This window comes from Trachypithecus francoisi, unplaced genomic scaffold (assembly GCF_009764315.1).
Source record: "Trachypithecus francoisi isolate TF-2019V2 unplaced genomic scaffold, Tfra_2.0 Lachesis_group4, whole genome shotgun sequence".
NCBI lineage: Eukaryota > Metazoa > Chordata > Mammalia > Primates > Cercopithecidae > Trachypithecus > Trachypithecus francoisi.
In genome coordinates, this window is record NW_022681469.1 from 112,228,688 (window position 1) to 112,256,579 (window position 27,892).

Sequence of the window (27,892 nt, forward strand, 5' to 3'; positions counted from 1 at the left end):
ACTTGTGGTCCCAGCTATTTGGGAGGCTAAGGAGGGAGGATCACTTGAGCCCAGGAGGTCGAAGCTGCAGTAAGTTATAATCACACCACTGCATTCCAGCCTAGACAACAGAGTGAGACAATGCCTATAAAAAATTAAACTAAAATAAATTGGCTGGGTGCGGTGGTTGACACGTGTAATTCCAGCACTTTGGGAGTCCAAGGTGGGTAGGTCACCTGAGGTCAGGAGTTTGAGATCAGCCTGGCCAACATGGTAAAACCCCATCTCTACTAAATACAAAAAATTAGCCAGGTGTGGTCGCAGGCACCTGTAATCCCAGCTACTTTAGAGGCTAAGGCAGGAGAATCTCTTTTTTTTTTTTTTTTTTTTTCGACACAGAGTCTCGCTCTGTCGCCCAAGCTGGAGTGCAGTGGCCAGATCTCAGCTCACTGCAAGCTCCGCCTCCCGGGTTCACGCCATTCTCCTGCCTCAGCCTCCCGAGTAGCTGGGACTACAGGCGCCCGCCACCTCGCCCGGCTAGTTTTTTTGCATTTTTTAGTAGAGATGGGGTTTCACCGTGTTAGCCAGGATGGTCTCGATCTCCTGACCTTGTGATCCGCCCACCTCGGCCTCCCAAAGTGCTGGGATTACAGGCTTGAGCCACCGCGCCCGGCCAACGGGATAATCTCTTGAATTTGGGAGGCAGAGGTTGCAGTGAGCGGAGATTGAGCCATTGCACCCCAGCCTGGGTGACAGGGTGAGACTCTGTCACAAAAATGAATGAATAAATAAACAAATATACATTAAAAAAATTAAATAAAATAAATAAAATGAAGATACTAACCATGTGACCAGGCCCACTTCGCAGGACAGATATGAGGTTAGAAATGGCATGATATAGCCGGCTGTGGTGGCTCACATCTGTGAGCACTTTGGGAGGCCAAGGCGGGTGTATCACCTGAGGTCGGAAGTTCGAGACCAGCGTGACCAACATGGAGAAACCCCCGTCTCTACTAAAAATACAAAATTAGCTGGGCATGGTGGTGCATGCCTATAATCCCAGCTACTCAGGAGGCAGAGGCAGAAGAATCACTTGAATCCAGGAGGCGGAGGTTGCAGTGAGCCAAGATTGCACCACTGCACTCCAGCCTGGGGACAGAGTGAGACTCCATCTCAAAAAAAAAAAAAAAAAAGAAATGGCATGATATGGGCATAGCACTCAGGTGGTATGCCCACGTCAGTCATCCCGTGGAGGTAAACTGAGGGAGGAAAGGAAAGAGGAGAGCAGTTCTCCAGGGTTCCACTCTGGATCCCTTTTGGTCATTCACAGGACCCCTCCTTGCAGGTGGATGAAATCTTGGAGGACCAGCTGACTGCCAAGGAGCAGGTGTTCGCCGCGCTGAAGCAGTTTGCAGCTGAGCAGCGGGTGGATGACCTGGTGTGGGCTCTCACCCTGGCGCTGCCCCAAGAGGCCTGTGGGCCACTCCTGGACAACCTCAGGTACTGCAGGCAGGGGGCAGGATAGACAGGCAGGGTGGGTCTCAATTAGGGCCGTCATTCCCTCACAGCCAACCCAAGCACCCCTTCCAGCCCAGGTGGGAGATGGTAGATGGTAGCCTGCTCTCGAACTGCACTGTAACATACCTGCAACCCCCAAAAAAGGTTAGGCCAGTGACCCTGAGAAAGCAGCTGTTGGCTCTGCCAGATGCCAGGGTACCACCTTGAGTGATGGGAGAAGGGCTGGGACAGACCTCAGAAAGGATCCACCTTCTGATCTAAAGTCACCACCTTGGCCAGGCATGATGACTCCTGCCTGTAATCCATGCACTTTGGGAGGCTGAGGTGGGGGAACCGCTTGAGGCCGGGGGTTGGAGACCAGCCCGCGCAACACAGAAAGACCCCATATCTATAAGAAATAAAAATTAACTGGGTGTGGTGGCACAGGCTTGTAGTCCCAGCTACTTGGGAGGCTGAGGCTGGAGGATTTCTTGAACCCAGGAGGGTGCAGTGAGCTATGATTGCGCCACTGCACTCCAGCCTGGCTGACAGAGCAAGACACTGTCTCAAAAAAAAAAAAAGATCACAGTCTGCCCTGCTCCACCCTAAAACCTAGATTGTAAAACTCTCCAACAGGATACCAGACACTTCCAATTATTTATTGAGACAGGATAATGGCACAATGTGAGGGCAGGGAAGCCCAGGACTGTGCCATGTGGGGCTCCAGTACCCTCACCACTGCCACTCTACAAACCGTGTGTGCTCTTGGCCCTTTGATTTCCTTTCTTCTCTCTGTTGCTTTCTTTCTTCCTTTCTTCCTTTCCTTCTTTTTATTTTTTCTGAGACAGAGTCTTACTCTGTTGTCCAGTCTGGAGTGCAGTGGTGCGATCTCAGCTCACTGCAAGCTCCGCCTCCCGGGTTCACGCCATTCTCCTGCCTCAGCCTCCCGAGTAGCTGGGACACAGGCGCCTGCCACCACGCCCGACTAATTTTTTTTGTATTTTTAGTAAAGACGGAGTTTCACTGTGTTAACCAGGATGGTCTCGATCTCTTGACCTCGTGACCATCCACCTTGGCCTCCCAGAGTGCTGGGATTACAGGCGTGAGCCACCGCACCTGGCTTTCTTTCTTTCTTTCTTTCCCTTTCCCTTCCCTTTCCCTTCCCTTCCCTCCTTCCTTCTTTCATCTTCCTTTCTTTTGAGACAGAGTCTCACTCTGTTGCCCAGGCTGGAGTGCAGTGGCGTGATCTCAGCTCACTGCAACCTCCGTCTCCTGGGTTCAAGGAATTCTCCTGCCTCAACCTTGTGAGTAGCTGAGACTATAGGAGCCACCACACCCAGCTAATTTTTGTATTTTTAGTAAAGATGGGGTGTCACCATGTTGGCCAGGCTGGTCTTGAACTCCTGACCTCAAGTGATCCAACCACCTCGGCCTCCCAAAGTGTGTGGATTACAGGCATGAGCCACCGTACCCAGCCTGATTACTCTACTTGTTTTGTTTTGTTTTGTTTTGAGACAGGATCTTGCTATGTCACCCAGGCAGAAGGGCAGTGCCATGATCTTGGCTCACTGTAGCCTCCAACTCCTGGGCTCAAGTGATCCTCCTGCCACAGCCTCCTGAGTAGTTGGGACTTCAGGTGTGCACCACCATGCCCAGTTAATTTTTGTATTTTTTTTAGAGATGAGGTTTCACCATGTTGTCCAGGCTGGCCTCAAACTCCTGAGCTCAGTCAATCGCCCACCACGGCCTCCCAAAGTGCTGGAGTTACAGGCATGAGTCAGGTGCCTGGCCCTTTGATGCCTTTTGATGATGATGATGAATGTGTGCCAAGGACCTCAGCAGACCCCAGAGGAACACTCTTTCACTGAATCACCCAAGAGCTGTTACTAACCCCATTTCCCAGAGACAGCCACACAGCAAATTGGGAGCAGTCACAGGACCGGGGGCAGGGTCAGTGGTGCACTTTCTGCTCTTCCACTCTGTTTTACTCTAAGCTTTTTTGAATCGGAGTCTCGCTCTGTCACCCAGGCCAGTGTGCAGTGGCATTATCTCGGCTCACTGCAAAGTCTGCCTCCCGGGTTCAAGCGATTCTCCTGCCTCAGCCTCCCAAATAGCTGGGCACCACCACGCCACCACGCTTGGCTGATTTTTGTATTTTTAGTAAAGACGGGGTCTCCGCCGGGCACGGTGGCTCACGCCTGTAATCCTAGCACTTTGGGAGTCCAAGGAGGGCAGAGCATGAGATCAAGAGTTCGAGACTAGCCTGGCCAACATAGTGAAACCCCATCACTAAAAATACAAAAAATTAGCAGGATGTGGTGGCAGGCGCCTGTAATCCTAGCTACTCGGGAGGCTGAGGCAGAGGAATCGCTTGAACCTGGGAGGCAGAGGTTGCAGCGAGCTGAGATTGCACCACTGCACTCCAGCCCGGTCGACAGAGTGAGACTCCGTCTCAAAAAAAAAAGAAGAAAGAAAGAAAGAAAGGAAGGAAGGAAGGAAGGAAGGAAGGAAGGAAGGTAGGTAGGTAGGTAGGTAGGTGGGGTCTCACCATGTTTGCCAAGCTAGTCTCAAACTCCTGACCTCAAATGATCCGCCCGCCTCAGCCTCCAAAAGTGCTGGGACTGCAGACCTGAGCCACCGCACCTGGCCTGCTCTAAGTTTATTTGTCAGAAGAGAAAAAATTCTGGTGGGTCCTCACCTGGAGGGACCCAGGAATCACCTGACTCCGCCTCCATCCTTGGAGGCCCTCGCTGCCTGCCCAGCTTGGACCAAGCCCCCTCTAGGCTAGAGTGCTGTTCTCCCTCCCTGGATCCCGCCGGGGTTCCCTCCTCACCCAGCCTCCCGGGCCTGCGACTGCTCCCCCATCCCTCCCCTCCCCCTTCCCGGACTCAGCCCGCCCCCTCCCCTTGCTGCCATTCACCCCGCAGCCTGCCCCTCCCTCTGGGCCTGGCCAATGTCAGGGACTGGGCTGGCCACCCTCCCCGCCCCCCACCCCACCCCAGCCCCGGCGCAGCTCTCGGTTGTGCAGCGAAGCATAGGCGACCACCACCGAAAGAGGCCACCATGAGCTGCCTGGGGTGAGTAAGGGGTGAGCCCCTTGCTAGGAGAATCATAAGAGGGGGAAAAAAGAAAAAAGTTATTTCTAGAGCCGAATTTGCCGCGGAGATGATGCGCTGGCTCTGAGCGCTTCCTGGGGAGCTGATTGACAGGCAGCCCCCCCCCCCCCGCCGTCCCGCCACTCCCCACCAGGGATGGGCCAGCGGGGCGCAGGCAGCCCAGCTGTCCCCCAGGAAGTTGGCTTGCTCATCTCCAGGCTGCTGGCAGCCAGGCTCGGCTGGAGGCCCTCTCGGTTCTCCTCCTCTCCCCAGAGCGCTGCCGGCGTCTGTTCCTGCCCCTCTCCCGGGCCAGCCCGCCTGCCCCCCGGGACAGACCCAAGCCCGCCTTTCCCAGCCGCTGCTGGTCCCCAAGCCGCCGGCAGCCGCGGCAGCAGGTCGGGCAGGGCGCGGGAGGGGGAACACCCTTGGGTGCGCTCGATTTAGAGCCCGGGCAGCGGGAGCCCTGGACACCTGGGGATGCCCGGTCCCCGCAGCCTGAAAGGGCAGCCTCTGCTGTAAGCGCCAGGAAAACTGGGGAGGCTGCTGGAGGAAGGGGCGGCGCCCAGCTGGGCTTTGCAAGGAGAATGTTACCCTGGCAGTAGGGCTTCAGCCATCCCCCACCTCTTCAAACCCCCACTTCCCAACAACCCCCTCCCCAGGGCTGGCCTGTCACCCATGGCCCCACAGTGTGCTGGCCTCTAGGGTGGCAGCAATCTCTGGGCAGCCCCATCTGGAGAGAGGTCAGAGGGGCCATGAAGGAGCCACAGATGCAGCTGTGATTCCCAGGATTGGGTGCCAGTTGATGGGTAACTCAGCACAGAGCAACCAGGGCAGGCTTCTTGGAGAAGGCAGCAGGAGGTGGCGGTGCTGTGGCTTAGTGACTGGTGGAGTCTGGTGGTGCCTCCTGTGGATGTGGGAGGATGGTCCCCAAGAAGAGTTCTGATGGGCCAGGTGCTAGCCACACAGCGGAGGGCAGTGCCACCCTGGCCTATGGCATCCAATAGTCCCCAGCTGTGAACCACCCAACAGGAAGTAGAGGGGACCACAGAGAGCCACCACTTGGGCCCTAGGACCCCACACTGAGGAGAGACAAGGTTTAATTTTTTTAGTAATTTATAAATAGAGACAGGGTCTCACTATGTTACCTAGGCTGGCCTGGCCTCAAGAGATCCTCCCATCTCAGCCTCCCAAAGTTCTGGGATTACAGGTGTGAGCCACTGTGCCCCACCAAGAGGTAAGATTTAAGTGAGAGGTTGAACAGCCAAAGGGTGGTAGGCAAAAAAATATACACATGTGTGTGTGTCAAAGCTCTGCAAGGAGGCCAGGACCCACCCAAATCAGAGAGGTGTGGCCTCACTAAAGGGTGATCCCAGTGGCCAACATAGAAGGCTTGGGGAGAAGGAGAAGGGACCAGTGACACCATGAAGCTGGGCCATCTAGCACAGTAGCCACTGGCCACACATGGTCATTTAAAGTTAAATGTGGCTGGGCATGGTGGCTTATGCCTGTAATTTCAGCACTTTAGGAGGCCGAGGCGGGTGGATCACCTAAGGTCAGGAGTTTGAGACCAGCCTGGCCAGCATAGTGAAACCCCGTCTCTACTAAACATACAACAATTAGCTGGGCAGGGCCCGGCGCGGTGGTTCACACCAATAATCCCAGCAATTTGGGAGGCTGAGGCGGGCAGATCACCTAAGGTTGGGAGTTTGAGACCAGCCTGACCAACATGGAGAAACCCCTTCTCTACTAAAAATACAAAATTAGCTGGGTGTGGTGGCACATGCCTGTAATCCCAGCTACTTGGAAGGCTGAGGCAGGAGAATCGCTTGAACATGGGAGGCAGAGATTGCAGTGAGCCAAGATGACGCCATTGCACTGCAGCCTGGGCAACAGGAGTGAAACTCTCTCTCAAAAAAAAAAAAAAAAAAAAAAAGCCGGGCGCGGTGGCTCAAGCCTGTAATCCCAGCACTTTGGGAGGCCGAGACGGGCAGATCACGAGGTCAAGAGATTGAGACCATCCTGGCTAACACGGTGAAACCCTGTCTCTACTAAAAAATACAAAAAAACTAGCCGGGCGAGGTGGCGGGTGCCCGTAGTCCCAGCTACTTGGGAGGCTGAGGCAGGAGAATGGCGTAAACCCGGGAGGCGGAGCTTGCAGTGAGCTGAGATCCGGCTACTGCACTCCAGCCTGGGTGACAGAGCGAGACTCCATCTCAAAAAAAAAAAAAATTTGCTGAGCATGATGGCAGGTGCCTGTAATCCCAGCTACTTGGGAGGCTGAAGCAGGGGAATCGCTTGAACCCGGGAGGTGGAGGTTGCAGTGAGCTGAGATCAAGCCACCGCACTCCAGTCTCCAGCCTGGGTGATATAGCCAGACTCTGTTCCAAAAAAAAAAAGTTAAATGTAATTAATATTTGATAAAATATGAAGTTCAGCTTCTCAGTCTCACTAGCCATATTCCAAGCACACAACAGTGACAGTGACATATGGCTAGCGGCTACTGTACAGGACCAGTTGGATGTAGACCTTGTCCATTGTCACAAGACGTTCCCTTGGACAGCACTGCTGCTATAAAGGGTGAGATGGGTCTGTGGTCACCATGTAAGCAGGAATTTTTCTCTTCCTTCACCACAACAGTTAATCCTGCGACTGGGAGGCTAATTTGGGTCTGTCCCCAAAGGGATCCCGATCTGATGAAGTGAGAAAATGGCTTTCTAATTAGGACAGGCCAGGCAGTTTGGAAATCGTGACGTGGCCAGGAGGGAACAGGAAAGCAGAGTCAGCTTTGCAGTCCACTAGTGTTTCAGGAAATATGGGTGGTGGGGTGGGGGGAACAGGGGGCAAGTCATGGTAGAAGCTGGGATTCGGAATCCGGACAGACCTGGCTTGAATACAGTTTTACTCACTGGCAGTGCAACCTCAAGCAGGTTCACTGACATCCACAGTTTGTCTGTAAAATGGGGTTGGTAGTTTCTGGGTGTTCCCAGCAGGGTTCTTGGTAGGAAACCATGTAAATGAACTCAGCCAACTGAAAGCAGGAAAGAGGTGAGTTGAGAATCTAAGGGTGGCATGTGAGGGACCATCTGCACCCTGTCACCCTCTTCTGCTTCAGTGTCAAGTGTCACAAACACCATAATATAGAGTTATTGGGGCTGGGCGCAGTGGTTCATGCCTGTAAGCCCAGCATTTTGGGAGGCTGAGGCAGGAGGGTTGCTTAAGACCAGAGTTCAAGACCAGTCTGGGCAGCATAGTGAAACCCTATCTCTACAAAAAATACAAATAAAAAATTTAGCTGGGTTTGGTGGTTCACGCCTGTAATCCCAGCATTTTGGGAGGCTGAGGTAGGAGGATCACTGGAGCCCAGGAGCTTAAGGCCAGTCTAGACAACACAGCAAGACCGCATCTCTTACATTAAAAAAAAAAAAAAAAAAAAAAAGGGGCCGGGCGCGGTGGCTCAAGCCTGTAATCCCAGCACTTTGGGAGGCCGAGATGGGCGGATCACAAGGTCAGGAGATCGAGACCATCCTGGCTAACATGGTGAAACCCCGTCTCTACTAAAAAATACAAAAAAACTAGCCGGGCGAGGTGGCGGGTGCCCGTAGTCCCAGCTACTTGGGAGGCTGAGGCAGGAGAATGGCGTAAACCCGGGAGGCGGAGCTTGCAGTGAGCTGAGATCCGGCTACTGCACTCCAGCCTGGGTGACAGAGCGAGACTCCATCTCAAAAAAAAAAAAAAATTTGCTGAGCATGATGGCAGGTGCCTGTAATCCCAGCTACTTGGGAGGCTGAAGCAGGGGAATCGCTTGAACCCGGGAGGTGGAGGTTGCAGTGAGCTGAGATCAAGCCACCGCACTCCAGTCTCCAGCCTGGGTGATATAGCCAGACTCTGTTCCAAAAAAAAAAAAGTTAAATGTAATTAATATTTGATAAAATATGAAGTTCAGCTTCTCAGTCTCACTAGCCATATTCCAAGCACACAACAGTGACAGTGACATATGGCTAGCGGCTACTGTACAGGACCAGTTGGATGTAGACCTTGTCCATTGTCACAAGACGTTCCCTTGGACAGCACTGCTGCTATAAAGGGTGAGATGGGTCTGTGGTCACCATGTAAGCAGGAATTTTTCTCTTCCTTCACCACAACAGTTAATCCTGCGACTGGGAGGCTAATTTGGGTCTGTCCCCAAGGGATCCCGATCTGATGAAGTGAGAAAATGGCTTTCTAATTAGGACAGGCCAGGCAGTTTGGAAATCGTGACGTGGCCAGGAGGGAACAGGAAAGCAGAGTCAGCTTTGCAGTCCACTAGTGTTTCAGGAAATATGGGTGGTGGGGTGGGGGGAACAGGGGGCAAGTCATGGTAGAAGCTGGGATTCGGAATCCGGACAGACCTGGCTTGAATACAGTTTTACTCACTGGCAGTGCAACCTCAAGCAGGTTCACTGACATCCACAGTTTGTCTGTAAAATGGGGTTGGTAGTTTCTGGGTGTTCCCAGCAGGGTTCTTGGTAGGAAACCATGTAAATGAACTCAGCCAACTGAAAGCAGGAAAGAGGTGAGTTGAGAATCTAAGGGTGGCATGTGAGGGACCATCTGCACCCTGTCACCCTCTTCTGCTTCAGTGTCAAGTGTCACAAACACCATAATATAGAGTTATTGGGGCTGGGCGCAGTGGTTCATGCCTGTAAGCCCAGCATTTTGGGAGGCTGAGGCAGGAGGGTTGCTTAAGACCAGAGTTCAAGACCAGTCTGGCAGCATAGTGAAACCCTATCTCTACAAAAAATACAAATAAAAAATTTAGCTGGGTTTGGTGGTTCACGCCTGTAATCCCAGCATTTTGGGAGGCTGAGGTAGGAGGATCACTGGAGCCCAGGAGCTTAAGGCCAGTCTAGACAACACAGCAAGACCGCATCTCTTACATTAAAAAAAAAAAAAAAAAAAAAAAAGGGGCCGGGCGCGGTGGCTCAAGCCTGTAATCCCAGCACTTTGGGAGGCCGAGATGGGCGGATCACAAGGTCAGGAGATCGAGACCATCCTGGCTAACATGGTGAAACCCCGTCTCTACTAAAAAATACAAAAAACTAGCTGGGTGAGGTGGCGGGCGCCTGTAGTCCCAGCTACTCGGGAGGCTGAAGCAGGAGAATGGCGTAAACCCGGAGGCGGAGCTTGCAGTGAGCTGAGATCCGGCCACTGCACTCCAGCCCAGGTGACAGAGCGAGACTCTGTCTCAAAAAAAAAAAAAAAAAAGGTTAAAAATGAGCTGGGGGCAGTGGTGCCTGCCTGTAATCCCAGCGATTTTGGAGGCTGAAGCGGAAGGATTGCTTAAGGTCAGCAGTTGAAGACCAGCCTGGGCAACAGAGCAAGACCCTATCTCTACAAAAAAAATTTAAAAATTAGCCAGGTATGGTGGTACATGCCTGTAGTCCTAACTACTTGGGAGGCTGAGGTGGGAGGATCACTTGAGCCCAGGAATTTGAGGCTGCAGTGATTCATGATCATGCCACTGCACTCCAGCCTGGGTGACAGAGCAAGACTCTGTCTCTAAAAATAAATAAGAGAGATATTGGGGGAATTCTATAAGGTGTGTAGATAGAAGCACCAGGCAAAAAAATATGTGCTCAATTAGTATTGGCTTCTCTTAGGAAAGCTCTTTTTTCCCCAAGAGCAGGTGTCTCAAGTAGGGCACTGCTGGCATTTGGGAGCTGATATTTCTCTGTTGTCAGGGGCTGTCCTGCACATTATAGGATGTTTACCAGCATCCCAGGCCTCTACCCTCTAGAAGCCAGTAGCACAACCCCCTGTCAGTTGTCATTTTGTAACAAACAAAATGCCAAGTGACTGCCAAATGTCCCCTGGGTGGACAAAATCACGACTGGTTGAGAAGTACAGTTCTGGAGGAATCTTAGGCAGTGCCTTTTGCTGGAGTAGACACTTCAGGGAAGTCCGGCTGTTGCCTGTCCCCTGGTGATCACTTGGTGACTGGGTGACCACCTCATGCTGACCTGGGTCACCTGGCCACAGGCATGAGCAGCTGGCCTCACGGTGCCCACGGAGACCTGGCCCTGAGGTAGTGTGCCTGGATTCGACCCTGGGCATCTGTTCCCTGGTTGCATCTCCTGTGCCCACAGCACAGTGGACAGTTTTCAGAGCCTTTGGCCATGTCTGGTTCTGGATTCTGGGCCACTGCAGCTGGTACAATACAACCAGGAATGGCTCCAATCATAATGGGATGGCTGGAGCTCCACAGACGTCAGGGAGCTGTGCTGGCTTGGAGGCTTGTCAGCTGCTTCTCTCCCTCGCAGAGCTGAGGACAGGGCTTGGAAAGGGCACGGCATGAGTGGGCACGGGCTCTTGTTTCTGGCTGCTTCCAGGAAGAAGTACAGCCACGGGAGGTCACTTCAAGGTGATGGTCTTGCTGGGGCCAGGAATGGGGGCTGTGGTGGGTTGGAGAGCAGTGTGGGGACAGTACCAGAGACCGATGATCGGACCCACAGGGTCCTCCCTGTGCTGCCCACAGGTACCAACGGGCTGCCTCATGGGAGCTGTCCCTCTAAGTAAGACAGAGGGAAAGGCCTGGGGCATCCCGCCTCTGCTGTTCCAGCCTGTCTTTGGAGAGGGCCTCATGCTGATGTTCCTGGTTGGGGGTGCTCCTGAAGAGCCCCTCCCCAGGATGTGCCTTTAACTGGTTACCCCAACTCTATCATTTGTTCATCAGGCCTGATTCTTGGCCTCTCCAGTGGCAGTCGGGACTCCTTGAGACATGACAACACAAGCAGGCATGCTGGGGTCCCCTCCTGCTGCTGTTCAGGGGATGGCAGCCCCAGAGCCCCCAGGGAAGAGTCCAGACCTCCTTTCCTGTTGCCTTCCTCTCCTCTCCTTTAATGTTCCTCCCCTCTTCTCTCTTGGCAGGGCAGGATGCGCAGCTCAGGGAGACCCTCTACTCGCTCCCTCCCCACTCACCTGGGGATTGTCACAGCCTGGGCGCCCTGTCCTCACTCGCACTCCCCAGGCCTCAGACACTCCACCTCCTCTGTGTTTTGGAATCCAGCTTCTTGTCCCACCCCAACACCCCCCTCTGGGTCACCTCCCAGCATCACCCCTCTCCTGGTGTGCCAAAACCTTTGGATTCCTTCCACCTCTCCTTAAACCCTGAAACCCTCCCACGGCTCCCTCCTGTTCCCAGAGTGAGGTCTCAGCTGCTGACCACGGCGTTCACAGTCTCCCTATCCAGCCTCTTCTCGGCCACAGCCGAGAATTAGCCAGACATGGTGGTACATGCCTGTAGTCCTAGCTATTCCGGAGGCTGAGGTGGGTCCCTCCCTGACCCCCGGGAAGGTAGAGAGGGCTTCTTCTAGCTGGCCGACTCCTGCTGAGCCCCGGAGTTCCAGCGCAAAGGCCATCCCCTCCAGAAAACACTGCATGTTCTACCAAATGCCGTCGGGGCGTCCTCTAAACTGCAGGGACTCGCCACTGTGTGGGGGTTCGGGGTGCAGTGGCTGGAGAGGACGCAGGCGAGGATCCTGGGGAGGGAATAATGGAAAGAGCCAAGGGGAGTGAGCGCGGCGGCTTCAAACCGCCCCCAGTTTCCCCTGCACCCCAGAACGATCAAAAGGGTCCCAGCAGGGGAGAGGCGGGGCCACCGGGAGGGGGCGGGGCGGGGCTGCGGGCCGGGACCGCTCGGGAGGGACTGTGAGCGCTCGCCGGGCAGAGGTGCGTGGAGTCGCGGCGCGCTCGCTCCACTCCCGGGCTCGGCTACACCCTGCCCTTCGGCACCTGCCGCGCCGCGATTCCCGGCTCCAGATGGGGAAGGACCAGGGCTTCTCTCGGCACTTTCGGTAGATTCCCCCATCGCGTCCGGCGCCTCCGGGAACCGTGCGCCCAGTGCGCCACGGATCCGCTTCGGGCTGGTTTGAAAGGGGGTGGGGCTGGAGCGTGGAGGGGCTTCCCTGCCCTAGGTGGGCACCCTCCGAGCCTGGGCGGAGCCCGAGGCCCAGGGAGTTTGGAAATAAACTGGGTGGGTACGGGGGCGGCGAGGTCTAAGCGTTGGGCGCTCAGAACCGGTGCGCGGCCCTAAAGAGTCGGTGTTGGGACAAAACGCTGGGATTGAAAGCCCACTTTCCTTCCTACAACTAGGCTGGTGGAGGGGACAGGCCAGAGGGCCGAGACTGAGGTTGGGTGCTCTTGTGAAAATCGGGGGCATCTCATCCTGAGTTTGGGGGGCACGACCTCCCCACTGCCGTGATCCCTATACGGAACCAGGGCACCCTTGTCCCCTTGCCACTATTTCGTTGGCTAATAATCAAAGGTGAGATAGAGAAAGCCGGGTGGGGGGCCCAGGCGCGGTGGCTCACGCCTGTAATCCCAGCACTTTGGGAGGCGTGGGGGGGGATCGTTTGAGGTCAGGAGTTCGAGACCAGCCTGACCAACATGGTGAAACCCTTTCTCTACTAAAAATACAAAAAACAGCCGGGTGTGGTGGTGCATGCCTGTAGCCCCAGATACTCAAGAGGCTGAGGCAGAAGAATCGCTTGAACCTGGGAGGCGGAGGTTGCAGTGAGCCAAGATTGTACCACTGTACTCCATCCTGGGTGACAGAGAGTCTCTCTCAAACAACAACAACAAAAAGGCCAGGGGTGGTGGCTCACGCCTGTAATCCCAGCACTTTGGGAGGCTGAGGTGGGTGGATCACGAGGTTAGGAGATCGAGACCATCCTGGCTAAAACAGTGAAACCCCGTATCTTCTAAAAATACAAAAAATTAGCCAAGTGTGGAGGCACGCGCCTGTAATCCCAGCTACTCGGGAGGCTGAGGCAGGAGCATGGCGTGAATCCGGGAGGTGGAGCTTGCAGTGAGCGGAGATCACACCACTGCACTCCAGCCTGGGCGACAGAGTGAGATTCCGAGACTCCATCTCAAAAAAAAAAAAAAAAGAGAGAGAGAAAGCTGGGTGGGGAGGGGACAGGAAATGGAGAGAGAGGACCCTACGAGGGGGCGGAGTAGGAACTTGGAGTTGGATTTAGACCTGACTCTGGCAGAGAGAACAGAACTGACCTGGGGTGCAAGGTCATTGTGTGGCCCCCAGGAAGAGTCCTGTGGCCTGAGAGAGGCCTGTTGGCATAGCAGGGACTTCAGAGTCTCGGGACAGTGATTGCTGGACTGCCAGTCAGAGGGATAGTGACTGGTGGCAATAGTCACTGTGGCCCCCCTGCTCCTGGCTCTGCTGGGTCAGTTAATTTAGGGCAGACCCAGGGCTGAGGACTCTGGGCCAGACTGAGCTGCATGGAGGGCCAGCAGGAGCCAGGTTGGATGTCTGGCTCACCAGGCAGCCTTGGCCTCTGTCTCAGCCCCAAAAATACCAAGTAAGGAAAGGGCTGCCCAGTCTTCTTCCATCTGTGCAGTTGGCGAAAGCCTGGTTCCCACCTGGGGGACAGGGCCTTTTCTTTTTTTTTGAGATGGAGTCTCACTCTGTTGCCCAGGCTGGAGTGCAGTGGTGCAATCTGGGCTCCCTGCAACCTCTGTCTCCCGGGTTCAAGCAATTCTCGTGCCTCAGCCTCCTGAGTAGCTGGGATTACAGGAGTGCGCCACCATGCCCGGCTAAGTTTTGTATTTTTAGTAGAGGCGGGATTTCACCACATGGGCCAGGCTGGTCTCGAACTCCTGACCTCAGGTAATCTGCCTGCGTCGGCCTCCCAAAGTGCTAGGATTACAGGCTTAAGCCACCACGCCCGGACAACAGGGCCTTTTCTAGTTGCTGCTGGAAGGTAGAGCTGTGATGTCCTCTTGACTCCTGCCCAGGTTGGACTCAGGAGTTGGGTGCATGGAGTGATGTTTTCAGAGTCTGTGGCTGGAGCCGTAAGTGTGGTGGACAGTCTCAGGTGTGTGTGTCTTCTCTCCTGTGCCTGGACGTGAGACTTGAGGTCTGGGAGGTGTTAGGGAATGTCCAGGCCAGGCAGATGGAGGGGTCAGGTTCCGGAGACCTTAAGTGACCATCTGGGGGGTGAGGCTGAGTTTCTGGATTTGCAGGAAACATTGAAGGTAGATGGCAATGGGCACCGGGCAGAAGTGATCAGGACATTCATCCTGGCTCCTGGTTATCCCCCGGACTATCCAGACCCAGAGCAGAGCTCACTGCGGGGAAAGAGCCTCCTCCCTGAGAATCCACACCCACTTCCTCCCACTAGACAACTTATTTTGCCTGGCTGGCCTAATTACTCCTACCCACAGAAGTGGAGGGAAGTGTGAGGGCCGCTGGGACACCTCAGACGGGTTTGTATTTCAGCTGCAAGGCCACTGATCCCTTCTCCCGTCTTCCCCTCATCTTGCCCTTGGCCCTGGCACCTGGTACAAGGAAGAGCGAATGGAGCCTTGGGATGTAGCCAGGGAGGCCTCAAAGGCAACCAGACCTTCAGGGGCTCTCATTAGAGGTCCTGCCACAGTGCTGAGTGCTGAAGTCTGGGCTCTGATGCCAGCTATGTAACCATGGAGAGCTACGGGTCCTCTCTGTGCCTCAGAATCCTCTGCCACAGACCAGAGAGTCCATCAGGATGTTAACTGCTGCCATTACTCAGAGATGGGATTAGGCTGCTGATGGACCTTCTGTTGACTGAGTCTCTCCTGTGTGCTGAGCCCTGGTCAGTCACTGTGGCTCAGAATTGAACTATAGACCTAACCCTCGGAAAGCTTCCAAGGCTGGGTGTTGTAGCTCACCCCTGTAATCCCAGCACTTTGAGAAGCGGAGGTGGGAGTATCGCTTGATCCCAGGAGTTTGAGACCAGCCTGGGCAACATAGAGCCTCAACTCTACAAAAAAATTAAAAAGAAAAAAATGTTAGGCACGGTGGCTCACGTCTGTAATCCCAAGACTTTGGGAGGCCGAGGCGGGCAGATCACCTGAGGTCAGGAGTTCAAGACCAGCCTGGCCAACATGGTGAAACCCCCATCTTTACTGAAAACACAAAAATTAGCCGGGCATGGTGGCGTGCACCTGTAATCCCAGCTACTCGGGAGACTGAGGTGGAAGAATTGCTTGAACCAGGGAGGTGGAGGTTCCAGTGAGCCAAGATCTCACCATTGCACTCCAGCCTGGGTGACAGAGCAAGACTCTGTCTGAAAAAAAAAAAAAAAAAAAAAATTAGCCTGGTGGTATGTGCCTGTAGTCCTAGCTACAAGGGAGGCTGAGGCAGGAGGATCCCTTGAGACCAGGAGTTCCAGGTTACAGTGAGCTATGATCGTGCTATGATCGTGCCACTGCACTGTAGCCTGGGAGACAGAGCAAGACCCTGCCTCAAAAGAGAAAAAAATAGAGAGACAGAGAAAGAAAGGGAGTTTCTAGCCCCACAGCAGAGACCCCCCCCCAGGCCTTCCCCCTGCCTCTCACTTCCAAGGTAACTACTTTGAGAGTAGGAGCCACAGTCCCTTCAGCTTTGAACCCCAGTTCCTGGCTGGCACAGAGAGCAGGGGCTCCCTGAATACATGTAGGATTAAGTTGAAAGGAGGCCAGTGTTGAGTATGGAGCCTCATTCACCTAAGGAAGCAAAGGAGTGGACCAGGCTGGGGCAAGAGCCTGGGCAAGCGCTTAGAGATAGGACTGAAGGCGGCAGAAACGGTTCCTGGCAGATAACTGAGTGGGCAGCTGCAGACAGGACTGGCCAGAGAAGCAAGCAGGAAGACTGGAGCCGTGGTGAGCGGCTCGTAGGTTCCAGTTTCCTTCCGCAGAGCCACCTAGAGACCAGGTGGGAGACATTGGGTGGTGGGGATCCCTGACTTGGGGCTTGGCCTGGTGGATGCAGAGGGAGTCAGGAAAGAGGCCAGAGAAGGAGGACAGAGGCAGGAGGAGGAACGGGTGCGTGGACTAGCTTGGAGGGGCTCAGGCCCTGCAGTGGCCAGAGTCATGGAGGACGGTCCTAACGGGCCATTCCCGAGGTGGAGCGAGCAGGACGCCAAGTCCTAGCTGGGGGGCGCAAATCCGAGCACCGAGGGGGAGACTGGGGTGCCACCAGCTGCTGATCCCCCAACCCTCCGCTGCTCCTGGGAAGAGGCGGGAAAGCCAAGGGCGGCGCCCGCGAGGACGCGCCTTCGGGCCGCGGTTTGCAGAGATCCGGGGTCCGGGAACGCGCCCCGACTCCGCCATCCTCACCGGCAGGATCTTCATCCCCAAGAAGCACCGGGCGCGCTTCGACGAGGTGGTGTCACAAGGCCTCCTGGGCAAGCTGTGCCGCGCCCGCCGGGCACAGGGCGCGCAGCGACTGCGCCGGAGCCGCAGCGAGGAGCGGCCCGAGCGCCTACTGGTATCCACGCGCGCCAGCGCCGCGCCGCGCCGCCCAGATGAGCCGCCCCCGCGCAGGGCCTCCTTGCTGGTGGGCGGCCTCGCCGGCCCCGGGGGCGCGCGCAGGTACGCGGGGTTCACAGGCACTGGCTGCTGGCGCTTCCCTGCGGGTGGGCTCGGGACCGAAACGTGGGGAGAGGGCGCAGGGGCGGAGCTAGTCAGCTGGGTTGCAGAGCGGGACGGAGAGGTTAAGGGGAGAGGGACATGGGACATCTCCAACCTCTGCGCCCTGGGACCCCCTCTCCATCACGCTGCTCGCCCCTTCTTTTTCCCCCCAGGACTGTGCGAGTCTACAAAGGCAACAAGAGCTTCGGCTTCACACTTCGCGGCCACGGGCCTGTCTGGATCGAGTCTGTCCTGCCTGGTGAGGGGTGGGCCGGTTGCCCTAAGAGTCCCTAAGGCCCAGGATGGGGTGAAGGACCCCGTGGTGGCTCTCCCGGGTCATTGTACCCCATGTAGGCTCCTGCTCAGCAACCCCTCCCTGCCAGGTACCCTGCCAGGTACCATCCTTGTGTAGACGGTGTCCCCAGAGTGTCCCAGAGCCAGCAGATCTGAATTCCACTCCTACCTAAGATGCTTGAGGCCAGAGCCTTCTGCCTGAGTTGGGGCACCCCACCCCTGCCCCTCTAAGTTCAGCATTACCCCAAGCCAAGGGAACCAGGTTCTGCATCCAGACCTTTCCCGTGGCCACAGGGAGGGCTGGGGGGCACTGTCCAAGACTTTGGGGGCAGCCAGGACTGAGCTGGTGCCTACCCAGGCTGTGCCCCCAGCAACACCAGCTGCTTGGAGTGCCCGCGCTGAACTGGGTTCTTGCCTGGCGAGCCAGACTCAGAGAGCCAAAAGGGCCTCAGGGCCTCTGCCTGCTGTCTATCCACCACCCCCTCCAATCTGGACTTTGCTCTCCTCCCACCCTGCCTACCCCTTCTTGTTCCTGAAATCATAGCATCTTTTTATTTTATTTTACTTATTTTATTTTAGTTTAATGAGATAGGGTGTCGCTCTGTCACCCAGGCTGGAGTGCAGTGGTGCAGTCTTGGTTCACTGCAACCTCTATCTCCCAGGCTCAAGTGATCATCCCACCTCAGCCTCCAGAGTAGCTGGGACCACAGGTGCACGCCACCATGCCTAGCTAATTTTTTGTATTTCTGATAGAGATGGGGTTTTGCCATATTGCCCAGGTTGGTCTTGAACTCGTGAACTCAAGTAATCCTCCTTCCTTGGCCTCCCAAAGTGCTGGGAGTACAGGCGTGAGCCATCACACCTGGCCTATTTTTTAAATTAAATTAAATTAAATTAAATTTTTTGAGCAGAGTTTTGCTCTCATTGCTCAGGCTAGAGTGCGATGGCACGATAGTCCACTGCAGCCTCTGCCTCCCAGGTTCAAGCGATTCTCCTGCCTCAGCCTCCTGAGTAGCTGGGATTACAGATGCCTGCCACCAAACCCGGCTAATTTTTTGGTATTTTTAGTAGAGATGGGGCTTCGCCATGTTGGCCAGGCTGGTCTTGAACTCCTGGCCTCAGGTGATCCGCCCGTCTTGGCCTCCTAAAGTTTTGGAATTACAGGCATGAACCACCACACTTGGCCTATTTTATTTTATTTTAAAGAGATGAGGTCGGCCGGGCATGGTGGCTCACGCCTGTAATCCCAGCATTTTGGAAGGCCAGGGAGGGCGGATCACAAGGTCAGGAGATCAAGACCATCCTCGCTAACACAGGGAAACCCCATCTCTACTAAAAATACAGAAAAATATTAGCCGGGTGTGGTGGCAGGCACCTGTAGTCCCAGCTACTCAGGGAGGCTGAGGCAAGAAAATGGCGTGAACTCAGGAGGCGGAGCTTGCAGTGAGCGGAGATCACACCACTGCACTCCAGCCTAGGTGACAGAGCGAGACTCCATCTCAAAAGAAAAAACAAAAAAAAAAGAGATGAGGTCTTTCTCTGTCACCCAGGCTGGAGTGCAGTGGCATGATCATGGCCCACCGCAGCCTCGAACTCCTGGGCTCAAGGGATCCTCCTGCCTCAGCCTCCTAAATGTTGGGATTACAGGCGTAAGCCACCACGCCCAACCATGGCATCTTGAAGAAGGCAGAACGTCCCCAGTGCAAGAATCCCTTTCTTCCTGCCCCTCCAGTGGGGCAGGGGTGTGTGTGTGCTCATATTCATTGTGGAAGGTGTTTGTAGGGCAGAGGTGTCTCCTAGAGCTAAATTGAATTCTCCCTCCCTGAACCATCTGCTCAGAACTGGGTTACCTGCTCGGTCCTGCATCCGTCCCCTCCCGGCACCTAAGTGTAATGCTCCTGGTTACACATCCCCATGGGTGGTCATGCCAGTGCGTTCTTTCCACACTCTGCGTGTCGTCACATCTCCAATGTATGGATCTGTGAGCTGGGCATTGTCTGATCCTGTAGTCCCAGCCCGGGACTGATCCCATGCCTTTCCTGTCATAGGAAGCCAAATGGATCCTTAGATGGAAGCTTTCACAGATGGGCAAACTGAGGTCTGTAGTCCCAGCCCTGGAAGAGCACTTCAGTGTCAGTGCGTCATGCTTACAGGCTTCAGGCTGTTCTGAGACTTAATCCTGATAAGTGGCATGTTCGGGTTCTTCCCCGATTTGGGCATCACTATTGTTGACACCGTATTGTAAGCAAAAGGCCCAAAGCTGCTCTCCAGAGAGCTTCCTCTAGAAGTGATTAATTTCTCCTCTGTGGATGTGGCTGTTCCAAGCATGCCACCACCACCAACCCCATCTCCCGGTCTCTCCCACATGTGTAGCCAGAGATACCTGGCCTAGGGCCTTGTTAGAATCCAGGTGTGGCCAGGTGCAGTGGCTCACACTTGTAATCCCAGCACTTTCGGAGGCCGAAGCAGGAAGATCACTTGAGCCCAGGAGTTTGAGACCAGTCTGGGCAATAGCGAGGCACATGCCTGTAGTCCCAGTCCAGAAGTTCGAGGCTGCAGTGAGCTGTGATCGTGCCATTGCATTCCAGCCTGGGTGACAGAGCAAGACCCTGTCTCAAAAAAAGAAAAAAAAAAAAAAAATCCAGGTCTGCTGTTCTTCCCAACCAAACCTTCAAGCTAGTGGTCCCATGCCTTTCCTGTCATAGGAAGCCAAATGGATGTTTAGATGGCAGCTTTTACAGATGGGGAAACTGAGGCCCGGAGAGGCTCTGGTAAATTAAGGACCAGAAACTGGGATCTCCTGACTCCTGGCCCCGTGCTCTTTGATCCCCTGCGACAACCTCTCTAGCTATCCCACCATTTCAGGCAGGCCAGATTAGATTCCCCACCACCATCACTCTCTCCTCCTTTTCAGTCCAGGGAAAGGACTTCCCCCATCTGGCCTCTCCCAGGAGGTTTTCCCTAATTGTTCCCCCTCTTCTCTGGACAGTTTCCACCTCCCCCAGAGAGAACTTCTCGCAATGTGAGAGTATATTTTATTTAGCCATTGATATTTTCCCTACTTTCGAAATTACATTTAGAATGATGACTCATAGGCCGGGTGCGGTGGCTCAAGCCTGTAATCCCAGCACTTTGGGAGGCCGAGACGGGCAGATCACCAGGTCAGGAGATCGAGACCATCCTGGCTAACATGGTGAAACCCCGTCTCTCCTAAAAAAATACAAAAACTAGCCGGGCAAGGTGGCAGGCGCCTGTAGTCCCAGCTACTCGGGAGGCTGAGGCAGGAGAATGGCGTGAACCTGGGAGGCGGAGCTTGCAGTGAGCTGAGATCTGGCCACTGCACTCCAGCCTGGGCGACAGAGTGAGACTCCGTCTCAAAAAAAAAAAAAAAAGAATGATGACTCATAAAAGAGGCAGAAGGAGGCCGGCGTGGTGGCTCACGCTTGTAATCCCAGCGCTTTGGGAGACTGAGACAGGAGGATCATTTGAGGCCAGGAGTTTGAGACGAGCCTGGGCAACATGGTAAAACTTAGTCTCTACAAAAAATACAAAAATTAGGTGGCCAGGCACGGTAGCTCATACCTATAATCCTAGCACTTTGGGAGGCCAAGGTGGGCGGATCACTTGAGCTCAGGAGTTTGAGACCAGCCTAGGCAATATGGCGAAACCTCGTCTCTACTAAACACACACACACACAAATTAGCCAGGCGTGGTGGCTATAGTCCCACCTCTTCAGGAGGCTGAGGTGGGAGAATAGCTTGAACCCAGGAGGCAGAGGTTGCAGTGAGCCGAGAGATCATGCCATTGCACTCCAGCCTGGGTGACAGAGCGAGACTCCATTAAAAAAAAAAAAAAAAAAAAAATTAGCCTGGAGTGGTGGTGGGTGCCTATGGTCCCAAGTACTCAGAGGCTGAGGTGGGAAGATTGCTTGAGCCTAGGAGGTTGAGGCTGCAGTGGCTTTGTGATCACACCTCTGCGCTGCAGCAAGACCCTGTCTCTAAAATTTTAAAAATATATACAGAAGGCTGGACGCGGTGGCTCATGCCTGTAATCCCAGCACTTTGGGAGGCCGAAGCGGGCAGATCATGAGGTCAGGAGATCAAGACCATCCTGGCTAACACGGTGAAACCTCGTCTCTACTAAAAATACAAAAAATTAGCTGGGCTTGGTGGCGGGTGCCTGTAGTCCCAGCTACTCAGGGAAGCTGAGGCAGGAGAATGGCTGACCCCGGGAGGCGGAGCTTGCAGTGAGCAGAGATCGCACCACTGCACTCCAGCCTGGGTGACAGAGCGAGACTCCGTCTCAAAAAAAAGAAAAAAATGTATACATATACAGAAAATAATTCTCCTGAAGCAAAGAGGAATCCCAGACCCTGACAGGAGCTTTCTTTTTTTTTTTTTTTTTGAGATGGAGTCTCTCTCTGTCGCCCAGGCTGGAGTGCAGTGGCCGGATCTCAGCTCACTGCAAGCTCCGCTGCCCGGGTTCACGCCATTCTCCTGCCTCAGCATCCCGAGTAGCTGGGACTACAGGCGCCCGCCACCTCGCCCGGCTAGTTTTTTGTATTTTTTTAATAGATACGGGATTTCACCGTGTTATTAGCCAGGATGGTCTCGATCTCCTGACCTCATGATCCACCCATCTTAGCCTCCCAAAGTGCTGGGATTACAGGCTTGAGCCACCGCGCCCGGCCCTGACAGGAGCTTTCTATGCGGGGCGAAGAACAGTGTATGGAGCAGTGACTCAAGAAGTACTGGTGTTGCCTAAGTCCTGCTCTCTGGACCTCGCTCTTCTCCAGCACTGGGGGTTCATGCTGTGCCCCCGCTAGGGGATCACTCCCGTGGTCCTTAGATCCTTAGAGCAGCTGAGATCGGAGATGTGCAGTCTGTTACAGGGATCTGCTGACCTGATTTGACTCTCCTCTGCCACCCATGCCTATGGGGCTCTGTACTTTTCTACTTTTTTTTTTTTTTGGTAGAGACGGGGGTCTCACTATGTTGTCCAAGCTGGTCTCGAACTCCTGGGCTCAAGCGATCCTCCTGCCTCGGCCTCCCAAAGTGCTGGGATTACAGGTGTGAGCCACCATTCCCAGCCAGCTATGGGTCTCTGAGTCTCCATTTCTCGCCTGTAAAACAGGATAGCATTCTGCTCTCAAGGTGGTAACCTGCCGCTGACTGGCACACCCTCTCTTCTTGCTTCCAGGGAGTCCAGCTGACAATGCTGCCCTCAAGTCAGGTGACCGGATCCTCTTCCTCAATGGACTGGACATGAGGTCAGAGGCTATTGGGGACCCCAGAGGTTGGTGATGAACTGCCCCCCACCCCCTGCAAGACTCCTGCCCCTTGGGGCACCTAGGCGATGGTCACGATCTCCTCTCACCAGCAGGTCCCCAAGGTCTGTCCCTTTTCCAATGGGAACTCTTGAATCTAACCCTCCTCCTCGCCAGTCTCCAACTCTAGCCAGGACCTCAGTTCATCCTTCCAACCAGAAAATACTCCAGCTCCATGCTGGGGACACAGAGTCACACAGAGGTGGTCTTGCTGTGTGGCCTCTGTGGGCAGGAGAGGGAGGTCTGGCTGGTGGCCGTGGAGAGGGCTCACCCCAGTCAGGCCCTCCTGGGCCATCTCTGCTTGGCAGGAACTGCTCCCACGACAAGGTGGTGTCCATGCTGCAGGGCAGTGGTGCCATGCCCACGCTGGTGGTGGAGGAAGGGCTCGTCCCATTTGCCAGTGGTGAGACCCCCATGGACACTTGGCTTCCTTGGCCCACAGAGACCCTACCCGGGCTGCTATGTGTGAGATTCACAGTGCAGAGGACTCAGCTCTTCCCCTAAACCTTCAGCTTGCCTCCCCATGGCTGCCCCCTAAGTGGTGCTGTAGAACCCCGGTGAGGCTGGGCACGGTGGCTCATGTCTGGAAGCCCAGCACTTTGGGAGGCCAAGGTGGGAGGATAGCTTGAGGCCAGGAGTTTGAGACCAGCCTGGGCAACATGGCGCAACTCTGTCTCTACTAAAAATACAAAAATTAGCTGGGCATGATGGCACGCGCCTGTAGTCCCAGCTACTTGAGGAGCAGAGGCAAAAGAATCATCTGAACCTAGGAGGCGGAGGTTGCAGTGAGCCAAGATTGTGCCACTGTACTCCCACCTGGACAACAGAGCGAGACACTGTCTCAAAACAAACAAACAAACAAACAAAAAACTCTAGCGTATAGCTTTAGGGACCCTTCCCAGGACTGACTCCCTCTATCCTTGGCCCCAGTGTCGCACAGCAGGCATGCCTTCCCATGCATGGCACTGGACAGCCACACCCCAGCTCAGGAGGTCTGCTGACCTCAAAAGCCAGGGAGACTACACCTGGCCTGGGGACTCTGGGTCACTCTTGCCTCTCCCGCCTGTGGTCCCAGCAGACTCGGATTCTCTGGACTCGCCCAACCCATCATCGGCGCTCACCTCCCTGCAGTGGGTGGCGGAGATCCTGCCGTCCAGCATCCGGGTTCAAGGGAGGACCTTCAGCCAGCAGCTGGAGCACCTGCTCACGCCTCCTGAGCGCTATGGGGTCTGCCGGGCCCTCGAGAGCTTCTTCCAGCACAGGTGGCCGGACCAAAGCCGCGATGGGGACCTGCCCTGGGTGGGCCCTAAGTCCTACCTAGACTCGCATCCTAGTCTCCCTGCCTGAGCCTCCTCAGTCCCGTTCTCCTGGGGGATGCTCAGGAAGGTGGCAGCTGGTATTGGGGCCCCAGGGTGGTGGGCAATTGAGCTGCCCTGGAACCATCTCTGACTCTGACACCTCCTAGCCACATGACCTTGGGTGAGTCTCAGCCTTCTCTGTGAAGTGAGGCAGACAGGGACCACCCACAACATTCTTTTTTATTTTTTGAGACGGAGTCTCGCCCTGTCACCCGGCTGGAGTGCAGTGGTATAGTCTCGGCTCACTGCAACCTCCACCTCCCGGGTTCAAGCGATGCTCCTACCTCACCCTCCTGAGTTGCTGGGATTACAGGCATGTGCCACCTGGCTAATTTTTTTGTATTTTCACTAGAGATGGGGTTTCACCATGTTGTCCAGGCTGGTCTCAAACTCCTGACCTCGTGATCTGCCCGCCTCGGCCTCCCAAAGTGCTGGGATTACAGGCGTGAGCCACCGCGCCCGGCCTCACCTGCAGCATTCTTGATGGGACCGCCACCAGAGCCCCACCTGTGGGCATTTGTCATGGGCCAGGCCCTTCGGGGTAGGGTGTCTGTCTTTTTGGACCTCAGCTGCAGCCAGCTGCATTTATCACACTGCTCGGTCCATGGGGTCTCTGCAAAGCCTGTCACTTGTCCATACCTTTTTGTTTTGTTTGAAGGGTTTTTTGGTATTTTTTTTGGTTTTTTTGAGATGGATTTTCGCTCTTTTTGCCCTGGCTGGAGTGCAATGGCGCGATCTCGGCTCACCGCAACCTCCACCTCCCAGGTTCAAGTGATTCTCCTGCCTCAGCCTCCCAAGTAGCTGGGATTACAGGCATGCACCACCACGCCTGGCTAATTTTGTATTTTTGGTAGAGACGGGGTTTCTCCATGTTGCCCAGGCTGGTCTCGAACTCCCGACCTCAGGTGATCCGCCTGCTTTAGGCTGCCAAAGTGCTGGGATTACAGGCGTGAGCCACCGCGCCCGGCTTGGTTTTGTTTTGTTTTTTAAAAGAGATGGGGAGGTCTCACTATGTTACCCAGGCTGGTCTCGAACTCCTAGGCTCAAGTGATCCTCCCAACATGCTGGGGTTACAGGCATGAGCCACTGTACCTGGCTCTGAAGAGTCTTTTTTTTTTTTTTTTTTTTTTTTGAGGCGGAGTCTTGCTCTGTCGCCCAGGCTGGAGTGCAGTGACCGGATCTTGGCTCACTACAAGCTCCGCCTCCTGGGTTTTACGCCATTCTCCTGCCTCAGCCTCTGGAGTAGCTGGGACTACAGGCGTCCGCCACCTCGCCCGGCTAGTTTTTTTGCATTTTTTAGTAGAGACGGGGTTTCACCGTGTTAGCCAGGATGGTCTCGATCTCCTGACCTCGTGATCCGCCCGTCTCGGCCTCCCAAAGTGCTGGGATTACAGGCTTGAGCCACCGCGCCCGGCCTGAAGAGTCTTAAGATGTAATTCACATACTACACAATTTGCCATTTAATTATACAATTCAGTGGTTTTTAGTATATTCACAAATACGTGCAAACATCACCAAGGTCCATTTTTTTTTTTTTTTTTTTTTTTTTTTTTTTGAGACGGAGTCTCGCTCTGTCGCCCGGGCTGGAGTGCAGTGGCTGGATCTCAGCTCACTGCAAGCTCTGCCTCCTGGGTTTTACGCCATTCTCCTGCCTCAGCCTCCGGAGTAGCTGGGACTACAGGCGCCCGCCACCTCACCTGGCTAGATTTTTTGTATTTTTTAGTAGAGACGGGGTTTCACCATGTTAGCCAGGATGGTCTCGATCTCCTGACCTTGTGATCCGCCCGTCTCGGCCTCCCAAAGTGCTGGGATTACAGGCGTGAGCCACCGCACCCGGCACCAAGGTCCATTTTAAAACTTTATGACATCAAAAAGAAACCCAGGCCAGACATCTATAATCCCAGCACTTTGGGAGGCTGAGGCAGGAGGATTGCTTGAGTCCAGGAGTTCGAAACCAGCCTGGGCAACAGAGCAAGAAGCCATCTCTACAAAAAGAAAAAATTAGCGGGGCATGGTGGTGTGCACCTGTAGTTCCAGTTACTTGGGTGGCTGAGGCGGGAGGTTCACTTGAGCCCAGGGGTTCACGGCTGTAGTGAGCAGTGATTGTGCCACTGCATTCCAGCTTGGGTGACAGAGTGAGGCCCTGTCTCAAAAAAGAAAAAAGAAAAAAAGCAGGCTGGGTGCGGTGGGTCACACCTGTTATCCTAGCACTTTGGGAGGCTGAGTTGGGCAGATTGCCTGAGCTCAGGAGTTTGAGACCAGCCTGGGCAACACGGTGAAACTCCGTCTCTACTGAAATACAAAAAATTAGCTGGGCGTGGTGGGGGGCACCTGTAGTCCCAGCTACTTGGGCGGCTGAGGCAGGAGAATTGCTTGAACCCAGGAGGTAGAGGTTGCAGTGAGCCAAGATCATGCCACTGCTCTCCAGCCTGGGTGACAGAACGAGATTTTGTCTCCAAAAAAGAAAAAAAATCATTGTGCTTTATATCGTGTTTTGTGTCTGACTTATTCACCAATTACTATGTGTTTAGCTCTGTCCACGTTACTCTGTGTATATTATATACATTGATTATAACTACAGCCAAATTCCTTTAGATCACAGTGGTATCCAACTTTTTATTTTTGCTAGTTTCTTTTTTTTTATTTTTATTTTTTATTTGAGATGGAGTCTCACTCTGTCATCAGGCTGGAGTACAGTGGTGTGATCTTGGCTCACTGCAACCTCCATCTCCCAGGTTCAAGCAATTCTCCTGCCTCAGCCTCCCGAGTAGCTGGGACTACAGGCACTCTCCACCATGCCCAGCTAATTTTTGTATTTTTAGTAGAGACGGGGTTTCACCATTTTGGCCAGGGTGGTCTTGATCTCTTGACCTCATGATCTGCCCGCTTTGGCCTCCCAAAGTGCTGGGATTACAGGCATGAACCGCTGTGCCTGGCCTATTTTTGCTAGTTTCTTAGCCATAAAAGTGACATCCTATTATTTTTATTTGGTTTTCTTCTATTACTATTTATTTTATTTATTTATTTATTTATTTTGAGACAGAGTCTTGCTCTGTCACCCAGGCTGGAGTGCGGTGGCATGATCTTGGCTCGCTGCAAGCTCCGCCTCCCAAGTTCACGCCATTCTCCTGCCTCAGCCGCCCGAGTAGCTGGTACTACAGGCGTCCGCCACCACTCCCAGCTAATTTTTTGTATTTTTAGTAGAGACGGGGTTTCACCGTTTTAGCCAGGATGGTCTCAATCTCCTGACCTCGTGATATGCCTGCCTTGGCCTCTCAAAGTGCTGGGATTACAGGTGTAAGCCACCACACCCAGCCTTCTATTACTAATTATTTTAAGCATCTTTTAATATGCTTGTGAACTTTTTCTGGAATTTTCTCTATAAATTACCTGTTCATACCCTTTGTCCATTTTTGTTTTCTTGGATTTTTGTCCTTGTTGACTGGCGTGAAGTTTCTTGTATATTTTATTTTATTTCATTTGATTTATTTTCTGAGACAGGGTCTCATTCTGTCACCCAAGCTGGAGTGCAGTGGTACAAACACGGCTCACTGCCGCCTCGAATTCCCAGGCTAAAGTGATCCTTGTGCCTCTGCCCCCCAAGTAGCTGGGACTACAGGCGCTCACCTACCATGCCCAGCTAATTTTTGTTTGTTTGTTTGTTTTGTTTAGTAGAGTCAGGGTTTTGCCATGTTGCCCAGACTGGTCTTGAACTCCTGGGCTCAAGTGATTTGCCCATTTTAGCCTCCCGAAGTGCTGAAATTACAGGCATGAGCCACTGCCCCCAGCCCCTTGTATATTTCATTTTATTTATTTATTTATTTTGAGGTGGAGTCTTGCTTTGTTGCCCAGGCTGGAGTCTAGTGGCGCAATCTCAGCTCACTGCAACCTCTGCCTCCCCAGTTCAAGTGTTTCTT

General features: G+C 54.1%; 1 protein-coding gene across 1 annotated transcript in view; it reads left to right on the top strand.

The window, feature by feature from the left end:
• GRID2IP (Grid2 interacting protein) overlaps positions 1 to 27,892 on the top strand; it is a 62,421-nt gene that overhangs the window by 12,873 nt on the left and 21,656 nt on the right. Inside the window, exons 2-10 of the mRNA XM_033192125.1 lie at positions 1,310 to 1,479; positions 4,479 to 4,553; positions 4,726 to 5,086; positions 11,086 to 11,205; positions 16,423 to 16,958; positions 17,171 to 17,256; positions 22,491 to 22,560; positions 22,926 to 23,020; positions 23,696 to 23,879. Of these exons, the coding sequence (XP_033048016.1) occupies positions 1,310 to 1,479; positions 4,479 to 4,553; positions 4,726 to 5,086; positions 11,086 to 11,205; positions 16,423 to 16,958; positions 17,171 to 17,256; positions 22,491 to 22,560; positions 22,926 to 23,020; positions 23,696 to 23,879 (1,697 nt within the window). The remainder of the gene's footprint in view (positions 1 to 1,309; positions 1,480 to 4,478; positions 4,554 to 4,725; positions 5,087 to 11,085; positions 11,206 to 16,422; positions 16,959 to 17,170; positions 17,257 to 22,490; positions 22,561 to 22,925; positions 23,021 to 23,695; positions 23,880 to 27,892) is intronic.